Source organism: Solanum stenotomum, chromosome 11, assembly GCF_019186545.1.
Source record: "Solanum stenotomum isolate F172 chromosome 11, ASM1918654v1, whole genome shotgun sequence".
Taxonomy (NCBI): domain Eukaryota; kingdom Viridiplantae; phylum Streptophyta; class Magnoliopsida; order Solanales; family Solanaceae; genus Solanum; species Solanum stenotomum.
The window spans coordinates 48,162,995-48,189,957 of record NC_064292.1 but is presented as its reverse complement, the minus strand read 5'-3'; the positions used below and the strand labels follow the sequence as shown (position 1 = coordinate 48,189,957).

The 26,963-nt window shown below is 29.4% G+C and overlaps 2 protein-coding genes across 2 annotated transcripts; one reads left to right on the top strand and one right to left on the bottom strand.

Moving 5' to 3' along the window:
- Positions 1-6,786: 6,786 nt before the first annotated feature.
- Positions 6,787-7,783, top strand: LOC125844390 (protein MKS1). Its single transcript, XM_049523700.1, has one exon. It carries the CDS (start codon positions 6,881-6,883, stop codon positions 7,568-7,570), a length of 690 nt encoding a protein of 229 aa, XP_049379657.1. The 5' UTR covers positions 6,787-6,880; the 3' UTR covers positions 7,571-7,783.
- Positions 7,784-11,074: 3,291 nt separating this feature from the next.
- Positions 11,075-15,394, bottom strand: LOC125845143 (uncharacterized). The gene is made up of 9 exons (XM_049524575.1): positions 15,256-15,394; positions 14,361-14,753; positions 13,105-14,151; positions 12,901-12,991; positions 12,640-12,797; positions 12,491-12,542; positions 12,316-12,395; positions 12,139-12,232; positions 11,075-12,021 (listed from the first exon to the last, which is right to left on the bottom strand). The coding sequence occupies exons 3-9, from the start codon at positions 14,035-14,037 to the stop codon at positions 11,456-11,458; spliced, it is 1,974 nt and encodes a 657-aa protein (XP_049380532.1). The 5' UTR covers positions 14,038-14,151; positions 14,361-14,753; positions 15,256-15,394; the 3' UTR covers positions 11,075-11,455.
- Between the last annotated feature and the right edge of the window lie 11,569 nt (positions 15,395-26,963).

Sequence of the window (26,963 nt, the reverse complement as noted above, 5' to 3'; positions counted from 1 at the left end):
TTTCATTCAAATATGATTTATAAAATTGATATTAATATTTTTGGATTTATATTCGTGCTCTTAGATTTTTAAATGCAATAAATTAATAAATATTTTACTATTGAATAATCATTCAGTTAATGATATTTTGAACATATTGTCAATCAATTACTAACCTAACATTGAACTTGAATGATATACTACCAACAAACTAACAGTCAATTAGTAAATTTATTAGAAAAACAAATAATCATACTAACGTATTTAAAATTTATTACCAACAAGGGTTGTGGTGGAGTGGTAAGTACTCCTTCATCCTTAACCAAGAGGTCTCAGGTTCGATTCCCCTTGGGTACGGAGTCGCCTTGAATGTTATATTACCAACAAACTAACAATCAATTAGTAAATTTATTAGATAAATAAATAATCAAACTAACGTGTTTAAAATTTATTACCAACAAGGGTTGTGGTGGAGTGGTAAGTACTCCTTCATTCTTAACCAAGAGATCTCAGGTTCGATTCCCCTTGGGTACGGAGTCGCCTTTGTTAGGGAGCGTGGGACTTAATTAGTTGGTGAATTTACCAACGGAAATTTCAGGGTCATGCTTCAAAATTTTGTAACAACATCTTTGGGTGTTTACCAACTGATGTTTGGTTGGTAAGTTTACCAACAAATTAAAATCGGTTGATAATCTTTACCGACGAGCCTTTTAGCAACGGATTAATATAAGTTGACATTTGGTTGGTAACTCAATTTGCCAACCAATTTGATCAATTTACCAACAAATTTTTTTTGTTGGTAATTGGGGTTCCTTTTGTAGTGAGTATTCTCCTAAGTCCTAATCAAACAACAATATTATTGACTTATATTAGTCTTGGGAAAGGACCAGTCTCAAATTTTATTCGTCCAAGGCAAAGAGAGTTTGATTTCAAATCCAGTGATTTATCAACCTACAAATTTGTTGATGTACACAACTCACCCCTCTCCGCAAAATCTTTAGAAATATATATTTGTGCAAGTTGTTAGAAAAAATGAGTTGCAAATAGGTCCAATTTGGTAAATAAGAAACAAACAATGGCATATCTAAATTTTACTTTTCTTGTATCTAAATTTTCCTCTATCAAGATGGAAGAAAAGAGATTTTGTTCACGTTTATATTGTGTTATATTTTCTAATTTTATTTTCTTTATTATAGGTCAGCGTTTGAACTTTTATTTTTACTTGATTCATATGATAATATTGACTAAAGACTATTAGATTTTCTGACTCACTATACGACTTATATAGGCATTATTAGATTATTTTTAAATGTTAGTAAAATTTATCATGCAATACTTTAGATTTAGTATAAAAATACTATCCAAAATATGTCAAATTAAACTAGTCCTAGAGCAATTTAAGTATATTTAGGCTAATAATTAAGGAATGTAGTTATTAAACTTGACATGCAATAGACCAAATGCAAATGCTTGGAATAGTAAATAAGTCTATATAGATCTTACTTTCATGACTACTATGATTTTCAATGTAATTGGGGTCGTTTGGTAGGCCGCATTAAAACAAATCGTTTATGTATTATGTATGGTAGGGGTGTACATGGCCAGGTTGGTTCGGGTTTTTCAAATATCAAACCAAACCTTTTGTGTCGGATTTTTAGTTTTATAAACCAAACCAAACCAATAAAACTCGGGTTTTTCAACATCGGGTTTTTTCGGGTTTTTCGGATTGTTTTGGGTTTTTTCGGTAAAGTATTCATACAAACATATAATTTACTTGTACTTCAAATATTTGTTTAGTCCAACCAAAATACAACTATCTAAGGTATTTCTTAAAAAAATAACACAAAATATGATATGATTAATGACACTAAAATATTCAACAAAAAAAATAATAATAATGAAATCGCGTAAAACAAATATTGCAAATTAATAAGTCATAAGTAAAATGATCATAATTTAAAAGTACTAAATCATGCTAAAATAAGTTCAATAAGTATTAGTTACATGACTAAACATTAAAGGAAATTAAAATTAGATTATGTATTTTAATTGTCTAAACCAATGTAAAACTAACGAACAAATATTCAATATTATTGTCATTCTTAGTATTGAATTGATTTCCTTTTTGCATTAGTATTAATTTGATTTTGATTTAAGCTTTATTATAATTACCAACATTTGTGGACTATAATCTTTGTTGGACCATTCAGAAATCTAAATTTCAAACTTGAAATAATATATTAAAAAGATAAAAACTATGAAAAGTATAAGAAATATTTAAAAATTATATCAAAGTAAATATTTTTAAGCATAAAATTAAATTTTAAAATTATATATATAATGTCGGGTTGGTTTGGTCTCGGGTTGATTTTTTTTAGTTAAAACCAAACCAACCCAAATATAGTCGGGGGTTTTTTTCAATACCAAACCAAGTCAAACCAAACCACTAGTCGGGTTTTTTTTCGGTTTGACTCGATTTGCGGTTCAATTTTGTACACCCCTAATGTATGGTATTATTTTGTACTATGTTTGGTAGGAATTTGGGCATATGTATAACTAATTCATGGATTAATTATACCTCATACATGATATTATAGGATGTATTACTAATACCTTCCATTTGGAGGTATTAGTAATACATAGGATATAATACCATGGGATAAGTCTATGTTAAGACAAAAATATCCCTCAAATCATTTTAATTATTTTGTTTATTTTCTTGATTTTATGTTTTATATTTTTAATAGTAAATTTATTTAAATAAATTAGCTTACAAATTATTTAGAGAGAGTTGTTTGTTACTAAATAAATCCAATACAAATTAATATCATATTTGAAATGTGAGTTGTTTAACATTAACTAATTAAAAAGACAAATATATCACCACATGACGTTTGTGATCTTAATTGAATGTATAATTTATTGATATATATATAAAAAAAAATAAGGTAGGGTCATGTCAAATCCATTAACGTTATATTGATGAAATACTGATGATAGCACAAGAACTTTGTGTATGTTTCCTTTATGTATTGATTCACTGAATTAACATAACATAATATTCTATTATCGACATATTTCAAATATATACTCAATTTAAAAAAAATAAAAAAATTCTCCACATCGAATACAACATATAGTAGATTAAGCTATATACACACGTTTAAGGAGAGCAATATTGTTTTGTCTTTGTCCAAGCAAGTTGAGAGCACCTTTTCTTTAGACACCTTATATATGTCTCAATTCTCCAACGAGATAAACAATGTTTTATTATTTTTCTATCAAACTCCTGAGTAGTAAAGATATCAAAAATTAATTAAAATTTCAAAATATATTATAGAGGAAATTTTGCAAATAGCCACTAAAAATAATTTAATTAGGTTCTATAATTATAATTTGTTAATTACAATTCGTGGCTACATGTTAGAGGGGGAGATAGGCAAGCGAGATTGGGAGAGGGAGGAGAGAGGCGAGTGAGAGAGGGCAGAGAGTGGAGAGACGTGAATTGTATTTGTAGATATGTCGAATTGTATATGTATATCTATCAGATAATTGTATATAGTAACTGGTATACATGTATATTTGTATATTTGGCAAGCGAGAATTGGAGAGGGAGGAGAGAGGCGACAAGAGAGGGCATGTAGAGAGTGGAGAGAGATGAATTGTATTTGTATATCTGTCATATAATTGTATATGTATATGTATAATTTGTATTTGTATGTATAAGAAAAGAGAGAGGCCAAAGAGAGGAGGAGAGGAGAGAGACGCACATAATTATAGCTAAAAAGAAGTTGTTAGTGATAATTTATTCAAATTATAGCTATATTAGCTAATTAACTTGTATATATTTAATTATCCGGATAATTTCCCCTATTTATATACATAATATATATAATATTTCAACAAAAATAATTCGAATGATTCCTCCTTAGTGTACCTAGCTATGTCACTGCCTCCAAGTATTATATTTAGATATGAAAAGCTCAAAATTAAATACATGATGATAATTAATAGGGCTGCATTAAGTTAAATGATTAGAAGTTTTAGACTAATTATAGTACATTGTACTACATTAAACAAAATATTAAATGGTTATTTAATACACCTTCTTCAACTAATTGGTTATCTTTTTCTTTACATTTTTTTTTTTCGTTTATAATAATTACACAATCTGAAATAACTTTATCTAAATCGTCAAAACAAAGGAAACTAATTATACTATATTGTAAAATTATGATTATGAGACATTATCATACAATTTTACTTTCAAATTAAAATACTTATGCATCATTTACAAAAGTAAGACAATTACGTATTAAATGTACAATTGTTATGGTCAAATGAGTCTTCATTTTTTGTTTTGTTATATCAATTGGTGAACCTTTTTATGGGCGAAGTGAACAAACAATTAATTTTGGGACTATCATTTAAACTATATTTAATTTATAATTTTTTGTAATTAAGTTTAGTCATCTTGAAAATAATTTTTTACATACGTGTCTAAGTTGCCAAAGTCGTGTTAATTGCCTCTGAAGTTTGTTGCCAAGGCCAAAATTCAAATAATTGTTTCTCAAGTTTGACTTGTCAAAATATATTTGATATTTTAGACATGTAGATTGGAATTTAGAAATTAAAAACAAGGAGATTGTTGGAGCAGTATAAAAATAAAAAGAGAGACTTGTAAATAGTGTTAATTGACCTCAAAAAAGGCATATGATAACATTCATAGTAGGATTCTATTGAAATGTTTGGAATCTAGAGTTGAAGATGTGGCTTGAGCGATTAAGGAAATGTAAGATAGAGTTAAAATCCGAATAAGAAAAGTGGGGAATGATTCAAAAAAATTTGTAGTCATGATGGGGTGACATTAGAGATTAACCCTTAGTCAATTTTTATTTACCTTAGTGATAGAAGAATTGACGATGCATATTCAAGGAGAGGTGTATGATGTACAATTCACAGATGATATAGTATTGATCGATGAGACATGCAGTAGAATTAACGATATACTAAAAGTTAGGAGACAAAACTTAGAATGTAAGTGTTTCAATTTAAGATCTGCATCATATTAGACTGGGGTGGATGAAACAAAATCAGTGTCAAGACGAACACATTTAGAAGATGAAGGTAGTGGAGGTGATCAAACAGATATGTGAGTATACTATGAGAGATAAGATTGTGAACGAGGTTATATGGTACAAGGTTATAGTGACCTCCGCAGTAGATAATGTGAGAAAAATGAGGCTAAGACCATGGTTCGGACATGTGATGAAAAAGATCTTAGATGCAACAGTGAGAAGATTTGAAAGGTTGACCGTAGTAGATTTTAAAAGAAGTAGAGGTAGACCGGAGAAAAACTAGATGGACATGATATTACAAAACATTATACATCTTCAACTTAATGAGGACATGACCCTAGATAAGAAGATTTGATGAGGTTAAGGATAAACGTAGAAGAATAATAGGTAGCCAAGCGTTGAAATATTAGTTAGCATACATGTAGTATTCTCCTAATTTCACTACTACCTACTATTTCATTTGTTCTGATTATCTTACTATTTTAATTTGTTGCTGACTTTTGTTTTTCTATCATACTTTGGTTACATTTGTTCTTAAGTCTATCATAAATAATCTCTCCACTCAACAAAATAAGTGTAAGATCTCCATACATCATATCTTTTCCAAATTCACTTATATAATTACACTAGATATATTATTATAATGGGGAACTTTCAGATATAACTACTCAAAAATAGCTTAATTACGCTCCATAACTATAGTTTGCTAATTACGATTCATAGTCATATGTTATAGGGAGAAGAGGGGTAAGCAAGATTGGGAGAGAGACGAGTGAGAGAGGGCAAACAATGAGAGAGAGGTGAATTGTATATGTATATCGGTTAGATAATTATATATATGCAACTGGTATACATATGTATTTGTATATCTAGCAAGTGAGATTGAGAGTGGGAGGAGAGAGGCGAGCGAGAGAGCTCAATAATTTGTATAATTCGCAATTTGTTTGTATAATTTGCGTGTTTTTTTGTATAATTAAGTAATATAAAGTCTGAAATTATACAAATATGATAAAACTCGAAATAACGAATTGATACAAAAATAAATATACAAACTTTAAACAGTTATACAAATTATATTATGCAAATTACCTTATATAAATTACATTATACAAAATCCGAAAACTACACGTTTATACAAACTTTAAAAAGTTATACACAAAAAAATTGGATGTATATGGTGATAAAACTGAAAAATCAAAGGAAATCATCGTCAAATACAAATACAAACCATCATATACAAATACAAATCAAACGAAAAATTGTTAGTTGTGAATTATATAAATGTGGCGAATTATACAAACGTAGCTAATTATACAAACTCGAAGTCAGCCCACGTAATTAATGGTTAATGTTAGTCGCGAGTAGTAATTATAGCAAAACTATAGCTATAATAACTAATTAAGTAATATAAATTTGTTTAACCGCGTAATTTTCGCTATTATAATTATATATACTACAACTCCATTTATTATAAAATTAGTTTCACTATTTTTAGATATTTTTGAAGCACTTGCTAGTTAATTCCAAACATGCACACAGTAATTATCACATGTCAAATTAAGAATAGTGATCAACTTATGCCAAGTTGGTGACCACTAATTTTTTTTCTTAATTTTATAAAATGATATTTAGCAGTAGTTTTTTTAAATATATTTTTAGGACATGTTAAAAGAAAAAGAATATTCAAACCTTTTTGCTTAGCTATTTCCATTCATGTTCCATAGTATATCACATTTTTTTCCCCTTTCATAGGCTATTTCCTATTACCACTCATATATCATTTATACAAATATCCGCATATAACAATTTTTCCCCATTTCCAAATGGATTTTCCACCACCGGACTTTTTCGCCGGCGTTTCCGACGGAAGACCATCTCCGACCCGGAGAGAACTACAAGGTCCTCGTCCAGCTCCTCTTAGAGTCAACAAAGATTCATACAAGATCAAGAAACCTCCGGTTGCTCCTCCGCCGCATCCTCCGCCACATACCACCGCGGTAGCCCCGGCAGCGATGACCCAAAACCCCCAAACGGTGATAATCTACGCCGTTTCGCCGAAAGTGTATCACACGACGGTTAGTGACTTTATGAGTGTTGTACAGAGACTTACTGGATCTACTACTTCCTCGATGGAAACATCGACATCCGGGTCGGGTTTGGGTTCCGGTGATGGGAATTTATCGCCGGCGGCGAAATTGGCTTCTATGGAAAAAGCTAGTAGTCCATCTACTGCTGTTCCTCCGGCTGCTGCTGCTGGTATGGAAACTTTTGATTCGATGGATATTTTGGATATACTCGGAAATTCAAGCGTAGAAATGTGTCATTTCCCGGGGATTTTGTCGCCGGCGCCGGCGACTTTACCGCCAGTATCACCGCCGGGATTATTTTCGCCGTTTCCGACGGATCCGTTTATGAATATGTTAAGTCCAAGTCCGTCAACGTTGTTTTCGGCTCCTTTGATTTCGCCGTCGCCGTCAGCTTCTGATCTATTCCATCCATTCTTTGACTTTTAGGTAGACTTTTTTTTATTTTAATTTTTAATTTTACTTATTTTTAAGATATTTTTTTTTTTGAGGTTCAAGTAAAATTAATGTGAGTTTTTAGAGAATATGATGAGGTTTAACTTTTTTATTTTATTTGCTCATAAAACATTGTTGTTTGTACAATAATGTATATTTTTCCACAATTTTAGTGGGATTCAATGACAATTGTATCATAGTTGAAAATTTCCTTTTATGTTCACATTTGAAGCATTTTAATTGGGAGCTTAGTTGGTTTAGCAAATACTATTGAGTTTTTTTTTTTTTTTTTTGGTTATTATTTTAGTTACACTATCTTTTTCATATTCTAGTACATTTTCTATTTTTAATTTTGTATAACATTGATGTGAGATGGGAATACTTGAATGATATGTATGGTTAATATATATTCATATAATTGATATGACTTATTTGATATTGAGGCATAGTTAATATTAGTTTTTGTAGAAAGATAATTTTGAGATTTTTTAATGTTAATCCGTGACCTACTATTGCATTTATGTAACGGTACACGAATCGTTGGGGGTTGAACTCGAAAAGAATTTTGTTGCAAAACTTACTTTAGACAAATTTCATGTCGGAATGATAAGGTTATGAGTCATTTAAGGGCGAATTTAGGGTTCAACCGTTAAGATGCCTTTTGAGTTAAAGCCTAACTGATAAAAGAAAAGCCTTGAGAGGTGACCTAGAAGAGTCGAGTCGATAATACTTTTTTTGTTGGGCTTAGTTGTGACATATGTTATTAGAGTCGATGACCTCCCTAGTACAATCGTGATGGTCCAAAAGTCTTGAGATGGCTCAGAGGAGTGTCACACCCTAATTCTAATAGGTGGCATGGCGATCAGTTTCAGTTTCATCAATTTCTAAGAAGCGAATCAATATGATATACTAGCTTAATGCCCATATCAAATGTATCATACACAAATCAATTAACATAAAAGATATGAATATGACCGAAATGGTTTAAAACTCACTTTAAAAAAAGATAACAACAAAAAAGAACCTTTACAATTCAACATGGCCATCATCAAAACATAATAATAACAATAAAAGTCATTTATAAGGGCATACAAGGTAACATAATCCAAAAGATTACAAAAGTTTATTCATAGAGTTTCTATGACATTATGAATGATTGAATAAAGTTACGTTACGTGTCATAGTATTGGCATTTTAGCCAAATTCAATTTTCTCTATTTTAAATAGCGCCAAGGGCTCATTTCATTTTTCAATGATAACAAAGAACAACAACAAATCAGCCTAATACTATAATTAGGATGGTCTTAGAAGGATAAAATGTATGAAACTCTTTTGATTTTAGCTTTGTAGAATTGAAAATTATTTTCGATTAATTTCGGACAATTTAAAATAATATTGTAAACGAGCTCACACAAGCAAAAATTTTTCAATGAAAAACAAGTGATTGACAATATTATCGATAGTCTTTTCAAACATGCTATGGGGTTTTATGTCCCTAAACAAGGTGTGTATAAAGCACTTGAACATCATAATTAAGTCATTTATTTAACGAGAAGAATGTCAAACACTTTATAGTTCGAACTCTTAATTATTACTCCTTCCATCCCGAATTACTTGTCCACTTTTGAATTGACACACCAATAAAGAAAACAATTAATGACATAGTGAGTTTACCATTTTATCCCTATTAATTATGAAGTGGATGAAAAGTTCTACATTTTTCTAAGTAATTAATCATTTAATTGAGGGCATAATAGGTAAAAAAATTATCCTTTCTTGATTTGTCAAAATAGACAAGTAATTAGGGATAACTATAAAAGGAAAAATGGATAAATAATTAAGGACAACTATAAAAGAAAAAATGAACAAGTAATTAGAGACAGAGAAAATAGTTATTTATGACAAAACAAATCATTTATTTGAATAAAAATATGGGGTAAATCATGCATAGATTCTAATTTAACTCATCATTTCAAAGACATAATAAATTAGTATACAGCTCACAAATAGTTTCAAGCTTCACATACCCACAAAAGTTGATTCTGATATCAAAGAATTCGGATACACCACTCAAAACGTAATAAAGCTACTTGACATGAAGCCATGAAAATATTTCAAACTCTTATGGTTGTTCCTTAGTATAATTTCTTTAAACTTATTAATTATGAATCTTTCTCCTTCTATTTATGACTTTGCCAACTGAACACTTGAACATTATATTATAAAACTCAACCATTTAAACTCTTTCCTCTTAGCCAAGTATAACCATTAGTATATGTATCTATGATATGTTTTGAAAACTTAATTACATCGTCATAATTTATTATTAGGAATATAAATAATGGTATTAATGAATAATTATGATTCCATGGAATAGTAAAAGTATGTTAAACACATGGAAACACACGCTTTGTTTAAGCAACACACTTTTGACTTTACATCCATTGACTTTAATCCTACTTTGACCTTTTCTTCTCCTTCCCCTTTTAGCATTTTCAACACTCTGCATCTTCAATTAAGAAAGTGACAAAAATAATCCCTTTTAATTGATATATATATATATATATATATATATATATTCAGTGTTTGGTGTCCACGTTAGAGCTTGACTAAATTTGAATTCGCGTCGAAAAGTCCCATTGGGGGTAAAACGCTTCCTAACAAAGGTGACTCCGTACTCAAGGGGACTCGAACTCGAAACCACTAGCAACAGGTATCAGGTAACTCTATCCATCAAGATTAAGATAGCTGAAAAAAATCACCTAGTATTTTTATCTCTGTTGAAACTGATTTTTGGTGAAATTTCTTCTATAATTGTGGTGTAGAGGGAGAGGAGTGTTCTGAATTGAGAAGGAAAAGCATGGTGATGGAAATTATGGCCCAAAATTAAGCCCACGTACAACTGATTGTCCATAAATAAAGTTCAAAATTGTGGCAATTTTCGTGGATAGTTAAAAGGCCAAAGATGATACAAATTATAATACAATGTGAGCAGGTTAGATTGAATTTGAACAGGTATAATGGGTTGAGTTAATAAATGAAAAAATTACGTAATTAGCCAAAAAAAGGTTCTTGCGGGTCATAACTTAAACATATATATTTTCATATCATAATATTGTGATTCACGTGTATCTGACTTGTATTGTGATATGAAATTACTAAATAGTGAGATAAAATGTAATTATTTTAAACTATAGAGAGAATTAATAAATATGATAGAAATGTTTGTGGAATTAGGTAGTTTCTCCGTAAAATTTTCCAATTTAGTGTCATATTTTTCTTTTAATTACTGTTTTGATTTGCTTGAACCGAGAGTCTTTCAAAAACAGTCGATCTATCTCAACGAGGTAGTGATGAGGTCAACGTACACTCTACCTTTCCCAGACTCCACTTTATGTGATTTCACTGGATTTGATGTTGTTATAGCTTCTACCAAGTCAAAGATGAAAGTTTATTGAGTTTGAGAGAATTTAACAAAGTAAATAACAGAATATGAAGTCCTTTTTGAATCATTTTCATAAAAAAATATTCCATCTTTACACTGTTGAATATTCACAAATTACAATATGATCAGTCAAAAAATTAATCTGAGTACCATTAACTAGCTTAAAGAACATATACAACTTCACAAGGAAACAAAAATTAGTCTTGTAAAGATTCAAAGAATTCAATTCTATGGCAGTTTCTATCTGCAGATGAGCTCTCCTAAGTCATCCGAAAGTGCAGCCACACCCGTGTCAGATCCTCCAAATACTTTACATTTCTCAAAGATCCGACACGGATGTAGCAACATTTTTAGAAGAAGAGGGTGCTATTCCATCCATTCAAACATGTCCGAGTTGTGGAAAAATGCTTGAATTCGTGACAACAAAATCACTCTTAAACTCGGACAGGCAATCCATAGTTATGGAATGTCCGAATCTTTCCATCCCAACCAGCTGTCACAATGACAAGGCCCCATGCCGGGGACAACGCTCTGTAGTTAAGGTTCTTGTTATGTTGATGTTGTTGATGAAGATGATCAACCTTAGAACTACAAAGGTGTTCATCATTTTCATGTGGAAGAAGCATTTCTTCTGGCCATGTCACGGAGCCCCTAAATGACACATCCATAGAAAACCAATTTCCTATAGAAAATCGTCTTGAATCCAAAGTCTTAGAAGAAGCCTTTTGATGTTCACTCCTTAGTGGATCAAAGTTGGAACTGCCAAAATTTTCTGAATCCACTACTGTTGTTGCCTGCCCTGACCACGGTATTGCAACAGAAATGCCTTCCGAGAGGAAATGCTCACAGGATCGTATAGATTTTGTTTGTTTGGATGCTTGGATGTTTATATCATCAGCATTGTCCCAGAGATAGACACGTGAGTCCTCCCCGACTGATACTATGTGTTTTCCAGTTGAGCTAATTGTAGCAGATGTATGGCATCCTGATTTCGATAGACCTGTTATTTCCAAGAAAAGAGCAAATAAGCATTCGGAGTGAGACTCGATCTAAAATGATATGTATGATCATTCACAGGCCTTTTTTGAAGGATTTATGAATCAAAACAATCCTATACCTTTATATTTATGCACAATCTCGACCCCATCAAGAATATGGATTTTGGAATCCTCTGATGTTATCATAACTCTTTGGGAGTCATTTTCGAAAAACTGCAAGCAATAGCCTTGTGTCAAAAAGACTGCTAACAGAAATGTGCAAGCATATGTTAAGTCAAGAGTTTAGAGAGTAAAACCTGAATGCCAGTGATTCTGCTGCCAGAGGATTTCTTCCTACTATGAAGATGTACTTGTGTGTTCAAGGAAAGTACGCTTTCTGCATGATAAGAAAAACAAAGATTAACCAATTTTCTCACGATCAAGTACCATAACGAAAGAACTGATTTTTTGTAAGTGCGAAGAACTACTCACCGTTCAATTCATAGAAGCAGCAAGTACCAGAGATACAACCAACTATAAAACCCTGTTTCATGGAAGTTCAAAGATATACATTAGTCAGGTTCTTGAGTCAAGATAGTAGCATCATTAGTCATTTTGAAATCAAACATATAAACACATACTTGGCCATTTGGCTGATAAGCTACGGCAGTCACAATGTCATGCGTATCGGTCCATTCCAGAACTCGCTTTCCTGGAACTCCCCAAATACGAACTTTTCCATCTATGGAGCCACTGATGAAGATGTTCTCATCAACAGGATTGAACTGGATGCATGTCACTGATCAAATTCAAATGAAACTCAAATTAAACTATCAATAAAATAGTGGAATAGCAAAACAACTAACAAACAGTTAAACAAAATAAAAGCTTCAGATACGTACCATAATTTTTGTGATGAAAAACTCCTTGACATCCATCCAAACCAACTTTCCATAGACGAACGGTTTTATCTTTGGATGAAGATAGAACACACTGCATTAAAGGATCCCATTCAGTTCCAAAGAAAGTTAGTCATAAGCACGATTTGAATTGGATACATGGCGAGTAAATAAGTAATGCAAAAGGCAGTTAAAAAGTTGACTCACGTTAGATGAGGACCAGGCAAGGTCCAATATGCCAGCAGTATGGCCATAAAATTCATGCAGCGGTGACTCATCGATTTTGAATGCCTTCTTAGGAACAATAACAGGGGTATAACAAGACTTGTTCTTTTTATGTCCATGCTTGCCTTTGACGCGGTGACTGCTTAAACTGAAGTTAGGTGATTCACATGATGAATCAACTGTGACTAGCCAAATCCGAACAACCCCATCTTCACCAGCACTAGCCAAATATTTCCCATCAGGGCTAAACTTCATTGTCCAAATAAGACCACTGTGAGCACTGATTTCTTGTCCACAATAAATTGCACTAAACTCATTAATTTTCTTCTTGTTCAGTTGCACTTTCATTGGAGTTACCTTCTGCTTTTCAGTGAATATCTCATTAGAAGTCTTAAATGCATCAGTAGATTGACTTTTACTCATCTTTAGGATAAATTGTTTCCACCACTTCTTCATTTTCTGGTTTTTCAAGTTACTATCCTCACCATGTGTGTGGTCGGAAGTAGCATCAAAACAAGTATGTTCTCCATCCGTAGAACGCGAAGAAGTACAATCATCATCAAACCAAGTCTGATCTAGCTCATCGGTCAATGAATTCACATTACCACTAGATTCCCTTTCATTACACATAAACTCTTCCTCCGAAGCAGAACTACAAACTGCTTCACTACTCCCCGCAATCCTGCTCAACCCCATTGAATCAGATTCACCACTGGCTGCACTAGGTAGGCAGTCAAATCCAACAAATCCCATTTCATTCAAAAACTTCTCTCGTCGACTCGTCACACTTTCTGGCTCCATCAACCATAGATCATACCCCGAATCCTTTTTCACAGAACCTGAATCCTCTTCCTCCAACACCAAAGAGTCAGCAGAATCAAAGAAAACTTCTTCTACTTGCATTGTTTTCATCATCACAAATACACATCAAAATCCTCAGTTACCCTCTCACCACATAAATAAACAACCACCCATAACTCTTTAAATACCACACGCCAATTCCTGAGTTTTAGGACCGAGTTTCACTCCCTATAAACAATTAAAAAAACCACAATCAATCCTAACTATGCAAATTCCACTAATAAACTGTATTATAAAACTAACACACCATGTCTTCATACAAAGTATCAGTCACCAACTCTATACTAGTTTTGTCAAACAAGAAGTTTCCTTGATCATACAGCAAACTCATTAAACAATTGAATAAAAGATTCAAACAAAGGATTTGTTTTTTGTACCTTAAGTTCCTCCAAGCCAACAGAATAATCCCAACAAGTTTCACCGTCCTGCCGATGATTGTGGATACTATGTCACCTTTCAAAATGGTCAACTACTAAACCATATAATATAAGTAACAAACTCAAAAACAAGTCTTTTCTCCTTCAAAGTTCTCTGTATAGAACCCAAGTACAGTTTTCTCCAATGGTTAAAACCAATGCACACAAATGAGAAAATGGCGGATCAAGGAAAGGTGAAAATGCTTTATATAATTTTCTTTTCACCAATCACAAAACACCAAATCTCACAATTATAGCCGTCTAATCTTTAATGGCCACGAGCGGCGTTTGCAGAGAATATAAAAAGCTGTTTGCCTCCTACGCGAGTTTCAAGAATCACCTTTCAGCTGTAAACTGTGAAAAAAAAAACATTTTAGATAACTCAAAAGCGGCAATAACAACAACAACATATCCAGTAAAATTTACGCAAATAGAGAGACTATTTCCGAGAGACTAGATAACTCAGAAGTCAAACCCATAATCCACACAAACGAACACCATTTCCCATAAGAATTATAAAAAGTATAAATTTAGCTTAAATTTCATCAAATTTTACAGTTTAAACAAAACCCATTTCAGAAAACTCAAAATCAACTCAGTATTCATGATAAAATTTAGCTATTTAATGCAAAACCCATTTCCACCCAAATTTCATCAAATTGTACTATTCAAGCAAAACCCATTTCAGAAAACTCAAAAACAACCCAGAATTCCTTTCTAGCAAATCCCAATTACTATAATTTTTCATCAAACTGAGCTAATACACAAAAACGACAAATTTGGCTAACAAGAATCAAAATGAAGCAAAACCAAGAAAGCAAACATTAGTAGCGTAGCAGAGGGACAGGTAACATACAGGCTGTAGTATTGAATCGCTGAGGAATAAATGAAAAACAATTCTCTTTCTTTCTCAGTTGAAAACTCTACTAGTGTAGCTGTTGTCTATAAAGAAAGAGAAAGTGATGGCTCAGTTACCCAATTTACAAACTTCAAAAAACAAACTGCAAATGGAGAATTTATATATAGGGAGAACGAAAGCATTCCATTTTACAGTAACAATGCATAATTACAAGATTCTTTTTGTCCTCTTTCTCCTCTCTTTTTTACTTATTATTTCATGCATCGTATTACATTGTATTAGTATATAGTATTATATTGTTTTAATGAATACAGTGTCTCAATATATTTTATTATTCTTTGTTATTATATAATGTCACATATTCATTATTTAAATGTAGACCTAAAAAAAAAATAGGATATTGGATAGAGCTATTAAAAAAAAAAGATAAAGTAAAAATAAAATAAAATTATTAAATAATAAATAAAGATAAAATGATAAGAAAATATTAAGATAACAATGATATTACACCAAATGGATCGTTATATAAAATGGGTCTTTAATTTTCATGGTTGCTTAATTATGGATTTAAATGATACGATATATAAAATTTAAGTAACAATTAAATAAATATTATATTTAAACTAATAATACAATACAATACAATTGGTAACAACCATCCAAATAAGGTGTTAAAGGTGAGTTACCCAAGTATTAAATTATGCATAGATAATAATATGTTTGGTAGTTCGTTATGAGTTAAATTATTTTTATATAAATTTAATATGGTATTTGATTTACAATTTAGAAATGTGTATAACTATAACTAATATATATATAAGTTAATGATAGAAAGTAGAACAACTAATACATATGAATAACTAAACTCTGTGGAAATAATACCTAACTAATTTATATACTTCTAATATATACTTTCTCCGTTTAAAAAAGAATGACTTAGTTTGACTTGGCGAAATTTAAGAAAAGAAAAAAGACTTTATAATCTTGTGATTCTAAATTAAAATTATGTCAAATGTACCAAAATGTTATTTAATTTTATGGCATTAAACATGTCACGTAAAAAGTAAAAGTTAAAGTGTTGCCAAAAAAGGAAAGGTCATTCTTTTTTAAAAAGATTAAAAATAATACTAGCTCATTCTTTTTTAAACAGATAAAATAACAAATGATTAAATCATAACAAAGATTATAATGGAATGAAAAGTATTTTTTTATTGCTTTATTGTGAATTGAATTTAATTGGATCCTGAATATGAGAGTAGAGAAAAAAAAAACTACGTACTATTAGAAGTTAATTTATTTATTAAAAAATGTTGAAGATTAGGATGTATAATTTCATTTCTATTTTAGTTGTCAAACTACTAAAGTTCAAATTTTACAATTAATTTTTCCTTGCTTGCTTTGAGCCAATGAAAATTCTTGTCTTGCCAACTCCCCATCCACTCAAAACAATCATTTTTTACGCATTCCAACGAGTTCAATAATTTTAATCTTTTATTTTAAAATATATTAAATATGTATAAATATTTAAATGAATTTATAAGTTTTAAATTTTAACTTCCGTCTTTTGATCCTGTTTTTTTTCAAAACTTTTGGATTCTTCAATTGGAATGTCTATATTGGCGCATATGATTGAGCTGCGTACAAATGGAAGAAAAACATCTAAGCCACAAAAAATTTAATCTAGACCTTAATTCAACCAATGGAATCAATATGGATTGTGGTGCAGTGGTGGAATTGTTTCACATTTCAAAGATCTCAAGTTTAAACCTTAGATATGAAGAAAATTTTGTTGGGAGCACCACCTTCGAATGAACCCTGCGATACGCAATTCAAATTTAGGTAAAGTTTCAATGCGAATCTCTAAACAACGGATGGAGAATCAAAAAGAAAAAATCAACAAATGAAATTGTCTTCTGTTCTAACATTTTTGTTAATTATTTTTTTGGTGTCAATTAGTACAACCCTCTATGGATAGAAAAATCTCAAGTTCGATCCTTTATGGATAAAAAAAATCTCAAGTTTGACCCTCTACGAATAAAAAAAAATTGTTGAGAGTGTCACTCTCAAAAATAGATCCCTAATGATGCAAATTTAAATGTAATAAAATAAAATTGTGAAAGCAAGGGTATACAAATGGATTATAAGCGAAATATTAGGTGCCGTCAAGAAATATTTATAGACCCCTAATATTTACGTTAATTTAATAAATTTAATTATCAATAAAACATATATCATTTAATTAATCTAACACATTTTAACTAATTTATTTTTACAGAACTATGGAAATTGTCAACACCTCTACAGTCTACAAGACACTAGGTGTTGCTCGGATGATAAATATTATTCACCCCAACTCTGAAGTCATGACATCGATTCGTCAAAGAAGTAAAAAACGTGAAACTCCACAAAAAAAACACATCTAAGGCACAAAATAAATAAATAAGAAAAAGGAACTTTTACATGATAAAATAAGATAATCGTCTTGTTATAACTTAAAAACTTGATATAATATCTTATTTCTGGTAGATTAGTATAGAGTAGCATTTTTATTTATTTATTTACAAAAATTAGTGTATATATCTAACTTTTAGAAGTTCGATAAAAAACAGTCTGTAAAGCACATGGTGCTTATATTAATTAATTAAAATTGAAATGACATAAGAATAAATGTATACAAAGGACTTGATGTGTCTGGTTACATTTCACTAATTAATTAATTAATATAATCAAGGATAATGCATTACACGAGTGTTTGATAAAAATATGGATTCGACATTATCTTAAATAGTACGAACTCTAATTTAAAAGAGTTTGACAAAGAAAATTTGGTGTCTCAAGATAATTCTCACCACCTTTTTAGTCGAGTTCATCATATAATTTTGTGTGATTTACAAACTATATATTATATATGAATAGGTTTTTCCAAGTAATTTTTATAAGTTCTAGAAACTATTAAGAATATACAATCATACCAAACAAAATATTGCTAATCCCCAATTATGCATAACCTGTTGATGACGTTTATTTTCGTTATCAAATTATATACACAAATAAGTTTGACATAAAATTATTATATTTTAAAATGAACTAGATAATAAATTATTCTAAAATTATTATATAATTATTTTAATTAAACTACTAATAATTAACATAACCATTAGCAACTACAATTTGTCAAATTATAATTAATTACAAAAATCTGTTAAGTGCGGAAAAAACAACAACAATAGTAACTACAAAAGTTCTTTTTTTTTTTTATATATAAACATAAAAGCTCAAGGACAAGTTTTATTTTTAAAATTGAAATAGGTCAACGTATATATTTGCGGTCAAGAAGAGGTCTGAATTAAATTTTGGAAAATTTGATTTCAAAATCTTTTAAAAACTAAATAAATTTTATAACCAAATAAATATTACTTTCGAAATCTATAGCCAAACGAGAAAGCTTAGGACATAGTGTAATATTAATAATATCTATCATGGAAAATTGATTTATCCTAATTTTTCTATCGTCATATCTTTATTATACATAGTGTAATATTAATAATATCTATCATGGAAAATTGATTTATCCTAATTTTTCTATCGTCAAATCTTTATTATACTTTCGATATAGTTATAGTCACCATTTTGTATTGAGTCCAGAGCCAAAATGGTAAAAAAAATTGTCAAAAATTCTTAAAGGGCACATCAAATTTCTTTTAAACCAAAAGGGGAAAATCGCTCTTGACTTCTGACAAAGTTGACGCTGTTAAAAAACATAAAAATCGCTGCCCCAACAGTAATTTCGTCCAATTTTTTTTTTTTTCTTTAAAATCGCTGTTATGGCAGCGATGTGAATTTATTTTAAAAAAAAGCTGCCCCAGCAGCGTTTTTCTATAGCAGCTATTTTCTTAAAAAGTTAATTTTTTTTCTTATTAATAATCGCTTGCCAGACAGCGATTTCTTAAAAAAAAAAAAACTTTTACTGATTTTTTTTTTAAATCACTGCTTTCCTCAAAGTAGCAATATATTTAAAGTGCAATTTTTTTAAAAAATGAAATCGCTGCCTTGCAAGCGATATTTTCTTAATTTTTTTTAACTTTTTAAAGAAAATCGCTGCTATAGAAGCAATTTCAATTTTAAAAAGTTTTTTTTTTTTTTGAGAAAAACGCTGCAGGGGCAGCGATGTTAGAATTTTTTTTGACAAAATCGTTGTTGGGGGAGCAATTTTTATGTTTTTTAACAGTAACGGCGTGAATTTTTGTAAGAATGAAATCGCTCCGTCAAGAGCGATTTTTTCCTTTTGGTTAAAAAAAAATTGATGTACCATTTTGGAATTTTTGGCAATTTTTTTTGCCCTTTTGGCTCTAGACTCATTTTATATTTGTCTATTGACTTGATAAAACCTTGAAAAAAATAATTATTCAATTGCTAACATGTCCTTATAAAAGTTTGATCTCCTCAAACTAGCTAGGTACAATTTGCGTGAAAAGTAACTTGTCTAATAAAGTGTGATTTAGATTTTAGATAAGTATTCTTCTAATTAGTTTTATTAGAGTAATTATACCTTATTTGTCTTAGGGCATTTTTAGACGTATCTTTTATAAGTTGAAATTTGTCATTAAAATGAATAGCCTTTATAAAGTCAATAAACTCATATTTATGTTAGGACTAGATTTTGTTGCCCGTGCAACATAAATGGTATGTTTTGGGGCTAATAACAAAGTTTTTGAAGCGATTGTTTGCGTGGATAAAGGAATAAGTTTTTTTATCACAAACCTTTACTTTCTTTGACGCTATTCAAGGCACAATAAGACTACCCACATACAACATTTTTGAACAATTTTATGTTGTCAATTATCACGATTTAATTTTAAGAATCAGTCAAATTTTTTTTTTGTTTTTTTANTAAACTCCCTTAGAAAATAAATATATATTATATATATTATATAGTAGAAAAAATGATTTATTATATTATATTATTATATTATGTATTATATAGGGAGTTTATGATGGGTCCCATAATGTCCCATCATAAACTCCCTCTTATATATAAGTAGAATTTGTAGCAAGCTAATTCGAAAATAAGAAAAAGTCTACTAACACCGATCGATCACAAAGCTCAACGAATTCCATTCTTACATGATATTATGATTTAGATGTTATTAATTTTCAAAAGAGTTAATGTTTTTCATTAGCTAAATTCTTTCTTAACTTGTTTTTTGAATTCGTATGTTGTTCATGCGGGACTTCTCACATAAGTTGCAACGTCTTCACCAATATGCTCTTCTTGTGGTGTTCAGTCTTCTTTTTAATAAGTACTCCGCCTTATTGAGTCTCTTTCAAATTAATGTAAGTCTACTAGTTAACAAGAAAGCATCGTCCAAAGGGCCTCAAGTTGTAACATTTGTATTACTATCAATGGATTTATATAGTGTATTATAGCGAAACAAGCAGCCTCAAATTCTTGATTTGATCGGAAAAAATTGCACTGCTTTGAGGTCAGGAAGCGAAGGGCATAAACTTTGTTGCTTCTCTTTCACACATCTTTTTCTTCATGTTAATTGATAGAAGCTTTCCTTTCTTACTTGAAGAATATGAATTCGAACATTTATCTTTTAAATGAATCTTAAACGACAATAAATTTAAATTAGTAAAGACTCGATATAAACTAGAACATCAAGTGAGAATCAAAACAATAAAAAGTGTTGAATATGAAGAGAGAGAAAAAAGAAAATAGAATTGGTGGTCTCGAAAATGCCATTTCACAAGTGGTTTAGTGCCTTCATTTTCTAGAACATACCATATAAAATTGGTCCTACATAAGGTCATTGACAAGCACCTTTTATTTTTTTTTCAATTAATTTTAAGTTGTCATTTCATCTTTTAATTGACAATTACTATTCTTTTCTTACCTTTTAGTACTAGAGGAATTTCCTACTTGTCACCCTACAAACTTTCACTTTTCAATAAATTCTTTTTTCGTGTCAAAAATGATTTACTAATAAAATAATTTGTTATAAATCAATACAATTTTATTCCTGGCCTTTACAACAAAAAGAGAAATAAAACTATGAAACTAGACAATCTTTTGTTAGAAATCCTACCTTTTTAATAACTTTATTTGATGTTGCGAACTGAATTAGTTGAATTAGTGAATATTGAAATATCGAATGGTTAAAAGTTAAAACAAATGTGACTAGTATTGTATCGGGATGTTTTCTTATTTTAAGGGATATCTTATATGTTAATTTATTTCAAATACTTTTGAAATAATTAATTGAAAAATTAAGTGGCCACCAAAGCAACATTTGGAAACACTTGTTTAGTAGTTGTTAAATTAATAAATTATTAAATAAATAATAGTTGTTATGAGAAACAAATCTCTACTCAATCCTCTTGATTTCCTCTTGTTGAATTATAAAAAGGTGGTTTTATTTTTTTATTGTCAAATCTTTATTATACTTTTGGTATATATTAATAGTCACCATTTCACAATTCTTGAAAGAAAAAAAAGAAAAAATTATTTAGTTGTTAACACGTCCCTATAAAGTGTGGTCCTCTCAAACTATGTAAAATACTAAAATTTGCTTATAATAGTAAATACAAAGACCTTTTCCATTTATTTTTCACTTATTCATGATTAATATCCAAAAGAAAATAAAGATATTTTTAGCTTCTATGATAATGAAGTACTTTACTGATTATTTTTCTAAAAAAAGAATTATTACATCAAGGAGGGGGCGAGGAAAAGGAAATGAAATATTCTGATATTGATTGATAGGGTTTAAATTTGAACTTTTCACTTTGACTGTGAAATACGTGAAACTCACCAAGTGAACTAGCCTTCAAATTTGTGATGATTAAACTAGCTAGTTATAAGAGTTGCCTTTATACCAAACAATTATTTTATTTTATTTTCATAGTTTTTGAAGATTTAGGACAAGAAAAGGATCATTATACTTAATTTCATAAAGCTAATGATAAGATAAAAGTTAGTTAGGAGACAACCTTTGCCATCTAAGCATGCAATATGACTTGTTGTTGCTATATAATTTTATCAATAATTAAGAAATTAAAGGCATATCTAGATCTAATTATTTGGTAAAAAGGCATATCTCCATAAAATCTTGAGCTAATTATTCTAATTGACACTAGACAAATGAAAATTTCTTGATTGATGTGTGTAATTAAGACAATAATTGTCATAAACTCCAAAAGGTTTGTAATGTTCTTGCTGTGCTAATTATTTAATAATCTCTATTTGGTGTATCTTTGTGCTTCCCACTTTCGTGGGAGTTACAAATTATTAGGGTCAAATTAGACAAATAAATAATTAAATAAATAAATAATTAAACAAGTAATTTTAGGTGGCCTCTAAAAGGTGAGCAAATTTGTGGACAATAGTTTTGCTACGACATTTTGAAGATCTTGAATATAATATTTTTTGTGATTTGATATAGCTTTCTTTCGAAGAAAACTTACACTAACTTTTACTTGCTTTGAAGTAAAAAGTGTTAGTCAAATGCATTAAACTTCTCATGTATTATTACGGATGTATTCAAAGAAGAGTCGAATCATATTTAATTTTATGTACATAGACATATTTTGTGTTTCGTGACTTTTTAGCTAAGATCATATAACGATTATTATCAAATTTCGTCTTTAATAGAGTTGCAATTTTATTTTTTTTGAAATGTCATGTCATATCTTGAAAAATGAGAATTAGTGGAAGAATCGAATAATTGAAATGGGACAAAACAAGCATGCACAAAAGAGAAGTAAAATCATTCAACTAAACTTGTATGTATTTGTATATATTTTGTGTGAAGAGTCCTACTCCAGCTCTTTAAGAAATGAGTGATCTCTTTAATTCTGACCTTTTTTGAGTTAGCTTTTAAAGTTGATCGCTAGATTCAAAATCTATGTCTTCACATATTATCAAAGCAGAACTCATCCCAATTCTCATTTTTGACGTTAAACTCCATATTAAATTATCCACGCATGAAATATCTAGTCATGAATATGAATCCTCACCTATATATTGATTAACTTTGAGGATTAAATTAAACTCATGATTCATTTTTTTGCATAGTATATCCATCTTTAATAATAATATTATCTTCTACATATATATAAAAGAAGAAAAACAAGATAAGTTTTCATTAGCTTTTAAAATATTCAATATTCATTGAATTTTTTCACATAATATTACCATCTTTAATAATAATAATAATAATAATAATAATAATAATAATAATAATCTTCTTTAAATCTAGAAGAAGAAAAATAGGATAAGTTTTCCTTAGCTGTGATTTAAAAATATCAATATCCATTGAATTTCGAACTATGCACGTTATAGTCTAAAAAGTTTCTGCATTATGACAGAATTGTATGCATCCAATATAATTGAACACCTAGTACTTACTTTATATACAAATGATATGATCATATAAAAATAATCATAGAGTATCACAAAATGCAACTACATATAGTACATATGTAGCATAACACAATTTGCAATAAAGCATTATTTCCCCACTCACCAAATCTAGGTCCCTTTTGATTAAAACTTGACCATAATTTAATATATATATATATACCCCACTCACATGCAAATGTAATTTTATAATATGGTCTCACCCCTTGATAATTTCTTCTCTAGCATTTAACTTAAAAATACACAATTCCCTAAACTTCTTATATTTCATTCTTTATTTTTACTTGTCCCATTGACAACCTCTAACTTTTTTAATTGGAAAAATTACGTGAGCTGGCCAACTCAGTCCACTAATTATCTTTTATAATAGTACTTTTCAAAATTTGATCCGACTCTACTTAAACTTTAATTTTTGTTCACCCCAATATCATAACTTTATACATATGGATACACTTATTATCTATTCAGATATGTTTAGATAGAAATATTGAATGTGGACGAATACACATATTCATACGGTATATCTTACTATCATTACGCGTGTGAATACAATATATTTCACTATTATTATACGTGTAGATACAACATATCTCAATACTATATGCACGTAGATACAATGTATTCCACCACAACGGTATTGTTTACGCATGAATGCACTTATTTTGTATGCGAATACAATGTATTTTATTATAATATGTGCACGGATATATAATATATTTCACTATAATCATGTGTACGAATACACTTATTTTACATGCGAATAAAGTGTATATCATTATTATATGTGCACAGATATACCGTATATTTCACTATTATTATGCACACGAATATAGTGTATTTCGCTATGGAATTATTATTGTATATGCGTGAATACACTTATTATCCTCATGAATATAGTATATTTCATTAATATTATAGCTCGAATATAATGTGTTTTCGCTAATTTTAAAACAAAATAGTGATACATTTCATAATTAAGCAAAATCTCATTAGTTTTAACAAATCTGATGGCAAATAGCACCATTAACAACAAGAAAGAACTTTTTTACTTAGTCAATTTATAGTATGGAGTCTATACAATGAGAATAATTTAGATCCCACCTGACCATATATTAAGTCATATTTTTAATATTTTTGTTGTCAGATAATTGATTCTTGAATATTGCATGAGTAATCAATAGAGATATGATTATGATTCTCTTAATTAATTAGCAACAAGAAGAAGATTAATTAGTCTTGTAAAGCATGTGGCCATATATTTGTCTTACCTACTTTAAACGATTTTATTAATTACTTATATGCAAGTCTTTGGTTTGTTAAGAGTAGTCATTGTCAAATCATTAATATTCAAAAGTTATTTGGAGTTTAATGTCTTATAATTATCTTCATCAGAATCATCTTCTACTTGATTTTTGGCTATATTTTAAAGCTCTATTTTCAAGAAAAAAAATGTTTAATTGGTGCTCACTTTCTACGCGGGGCTCTAAATGAAAGGACGATTACTGAGCTACCGTTTGATCATAAATTCTGAAATTAAATTTTGAAAATTTGAATTTTTGTAATTTAATGTTCAAGTTATTTCTTTGTCTCTAATTATTTATCCACTTTTTCTTTTTTAGTTGTCCTTAATTACTTGTTCATTTTGACAAATCAAGAAAGGACAAAATATTTTTACCTATTATACCCTTAATTAATTACTTTGAAAAATGTAGAACTTCTTGAAAATCTTAAGTTTTTAATTCATCAAATTCATAATTAATAGGGGTAAAATGGTAATCTCATTATGTCAATAATTGTTTTCTTAATAGATATGTCAATTAAAAAATGGACAAATAATTAAGGACAAAGAAAGTATAATTTTTATCCAATTTATCAAACATTTAGTTCTAAATTTTATTATTATTATATATATAACTTAGTGTTATTATATGAATTCATATTTAAATGTTGAATTCGTCTATATCGATCAAAAGGTACTTAGGGTTTGAGAGAAGTGTGATCGTGGCACACCTTGATAGTAATATTTCTTGCTTGAGATGATTGGTTGATCAGTACATTGGAAATGGTGCATGACAAGTCGTTTTCTTCTTCTTAGTGTTAAATAAGGGTTATTCTAAAAATTGTAGACAAAAATTAATATATATTTTAATTATTTTTTATATTCCATCTTCTTAGTATTTAATTTTGAAAAATATTTATTAGATGAAAATAATTTAGTAAATTATATATAACATTCATTATTTTTCTATTTTTCTAAAATAACACTTATTTTTGAACGAAGAAAATATCTATTTTTCTAAAACAAAGCTTATTTTCGAAGGGAGAAAATAAAAGTTAGGTTTGAGCAATTTTAGGTTTTTTTGAATGAGCTTCACCTAGGATTATTATTATTATAATATATACCCTCCATGTTTGACTTTTAGGGTTTTTTCGTACGTTTTGCCGTTTTGGACCACATCTCCAATTGCCAATTCAAATTACGATAAATTTCACTATGGACCACGTACTATTACTCTCACCGTCACATTTTATTTGTTTATATTCTTCAAATTCATTTATGAAATTATATGGGTGTATTATCGTTGTCGATTCAGAAAAAAAATTAAAATAATTTTTTTTGATAATGCTCATTTTTTAATAAACATATACTATAGAGGTTGAGTATCGATTGGTTCAGTGCAGTTTTGAAGTTTATTGGTTCGACTTATCCATTATTGATTTGTAGACATCGTTATAGTATCATTAAAATGTCGGCTTGTTGGTTATTGATTTATCGGTTAGTGATCATTATCGGTTTGATTATTTTGTTTAACCGTTAAGATTTAAATATTTTTGTAATGAAAATCACTTAGAAATATGGTGACAAACCAAATAAACCATGCACATGAGTTTATAGATTGCATCTTGCTCAAAAGCAGCATTAACACATGGTAGAATGACCGAAAGTTTGAGACTACCAGAAATAAAAATATAAAACTTAATCCAAAGTCAAGAAATTTATATACCGATTGGTATAAACATATTTTATTAATTTTCATTAAGAATCAATAACGCGATAATAAAAAAATTAAAATAGTTATCGAAACCTTTAAACCTAGTGGCGGAGCCAAGATTTTTTATAAGGGATTCAAAATCTGTAGAAATAGACACACGAAGTAGCTTAAGGGTTTCGACAACTATTATATATACATAAAATATTATTTTAATCATGTATCAAATAATATAATTTTCAACTAAAAATATTCAAACTATGAGATGCTTCCGTCCCTAATTAAACCAATAA

What these genes read in the sequence shown, in the direction of transcription:
- LOC125844390 (XM_049523700.1), top strand. Translation starts at nt 6,881, where the DNA reads ATGGATTTTCCACCACCGGACTTTTTCGCCGGCGTTTCCGACGGAAGA.
- LOC125845143 (XM_049524575.1), bottom strand. Translation starts at nt 14,037, where the DNA reads ATGATGAAAACAATGCAAGTAGAAGAAGTTTTCTTTGATTCTGCTGAC. An exon ending in TTTTCATCACAAAAATTATG is followed by an intron (nt 12,798 to 12,900) that starts GTACGTATCTGA and finishes GAATTTGATCAG; the next exon opens with TGACATGCATCCAGTTCAAT. An exon ending in GCAGAATCACTGGCATTCAG is followed by an intron (nt 12,233 to 12,315) that starts GTTTTACTCTCT and finishes TATTGCTTGCAG; the next exon opens with TTTTTCGAAAATGACTCCCA.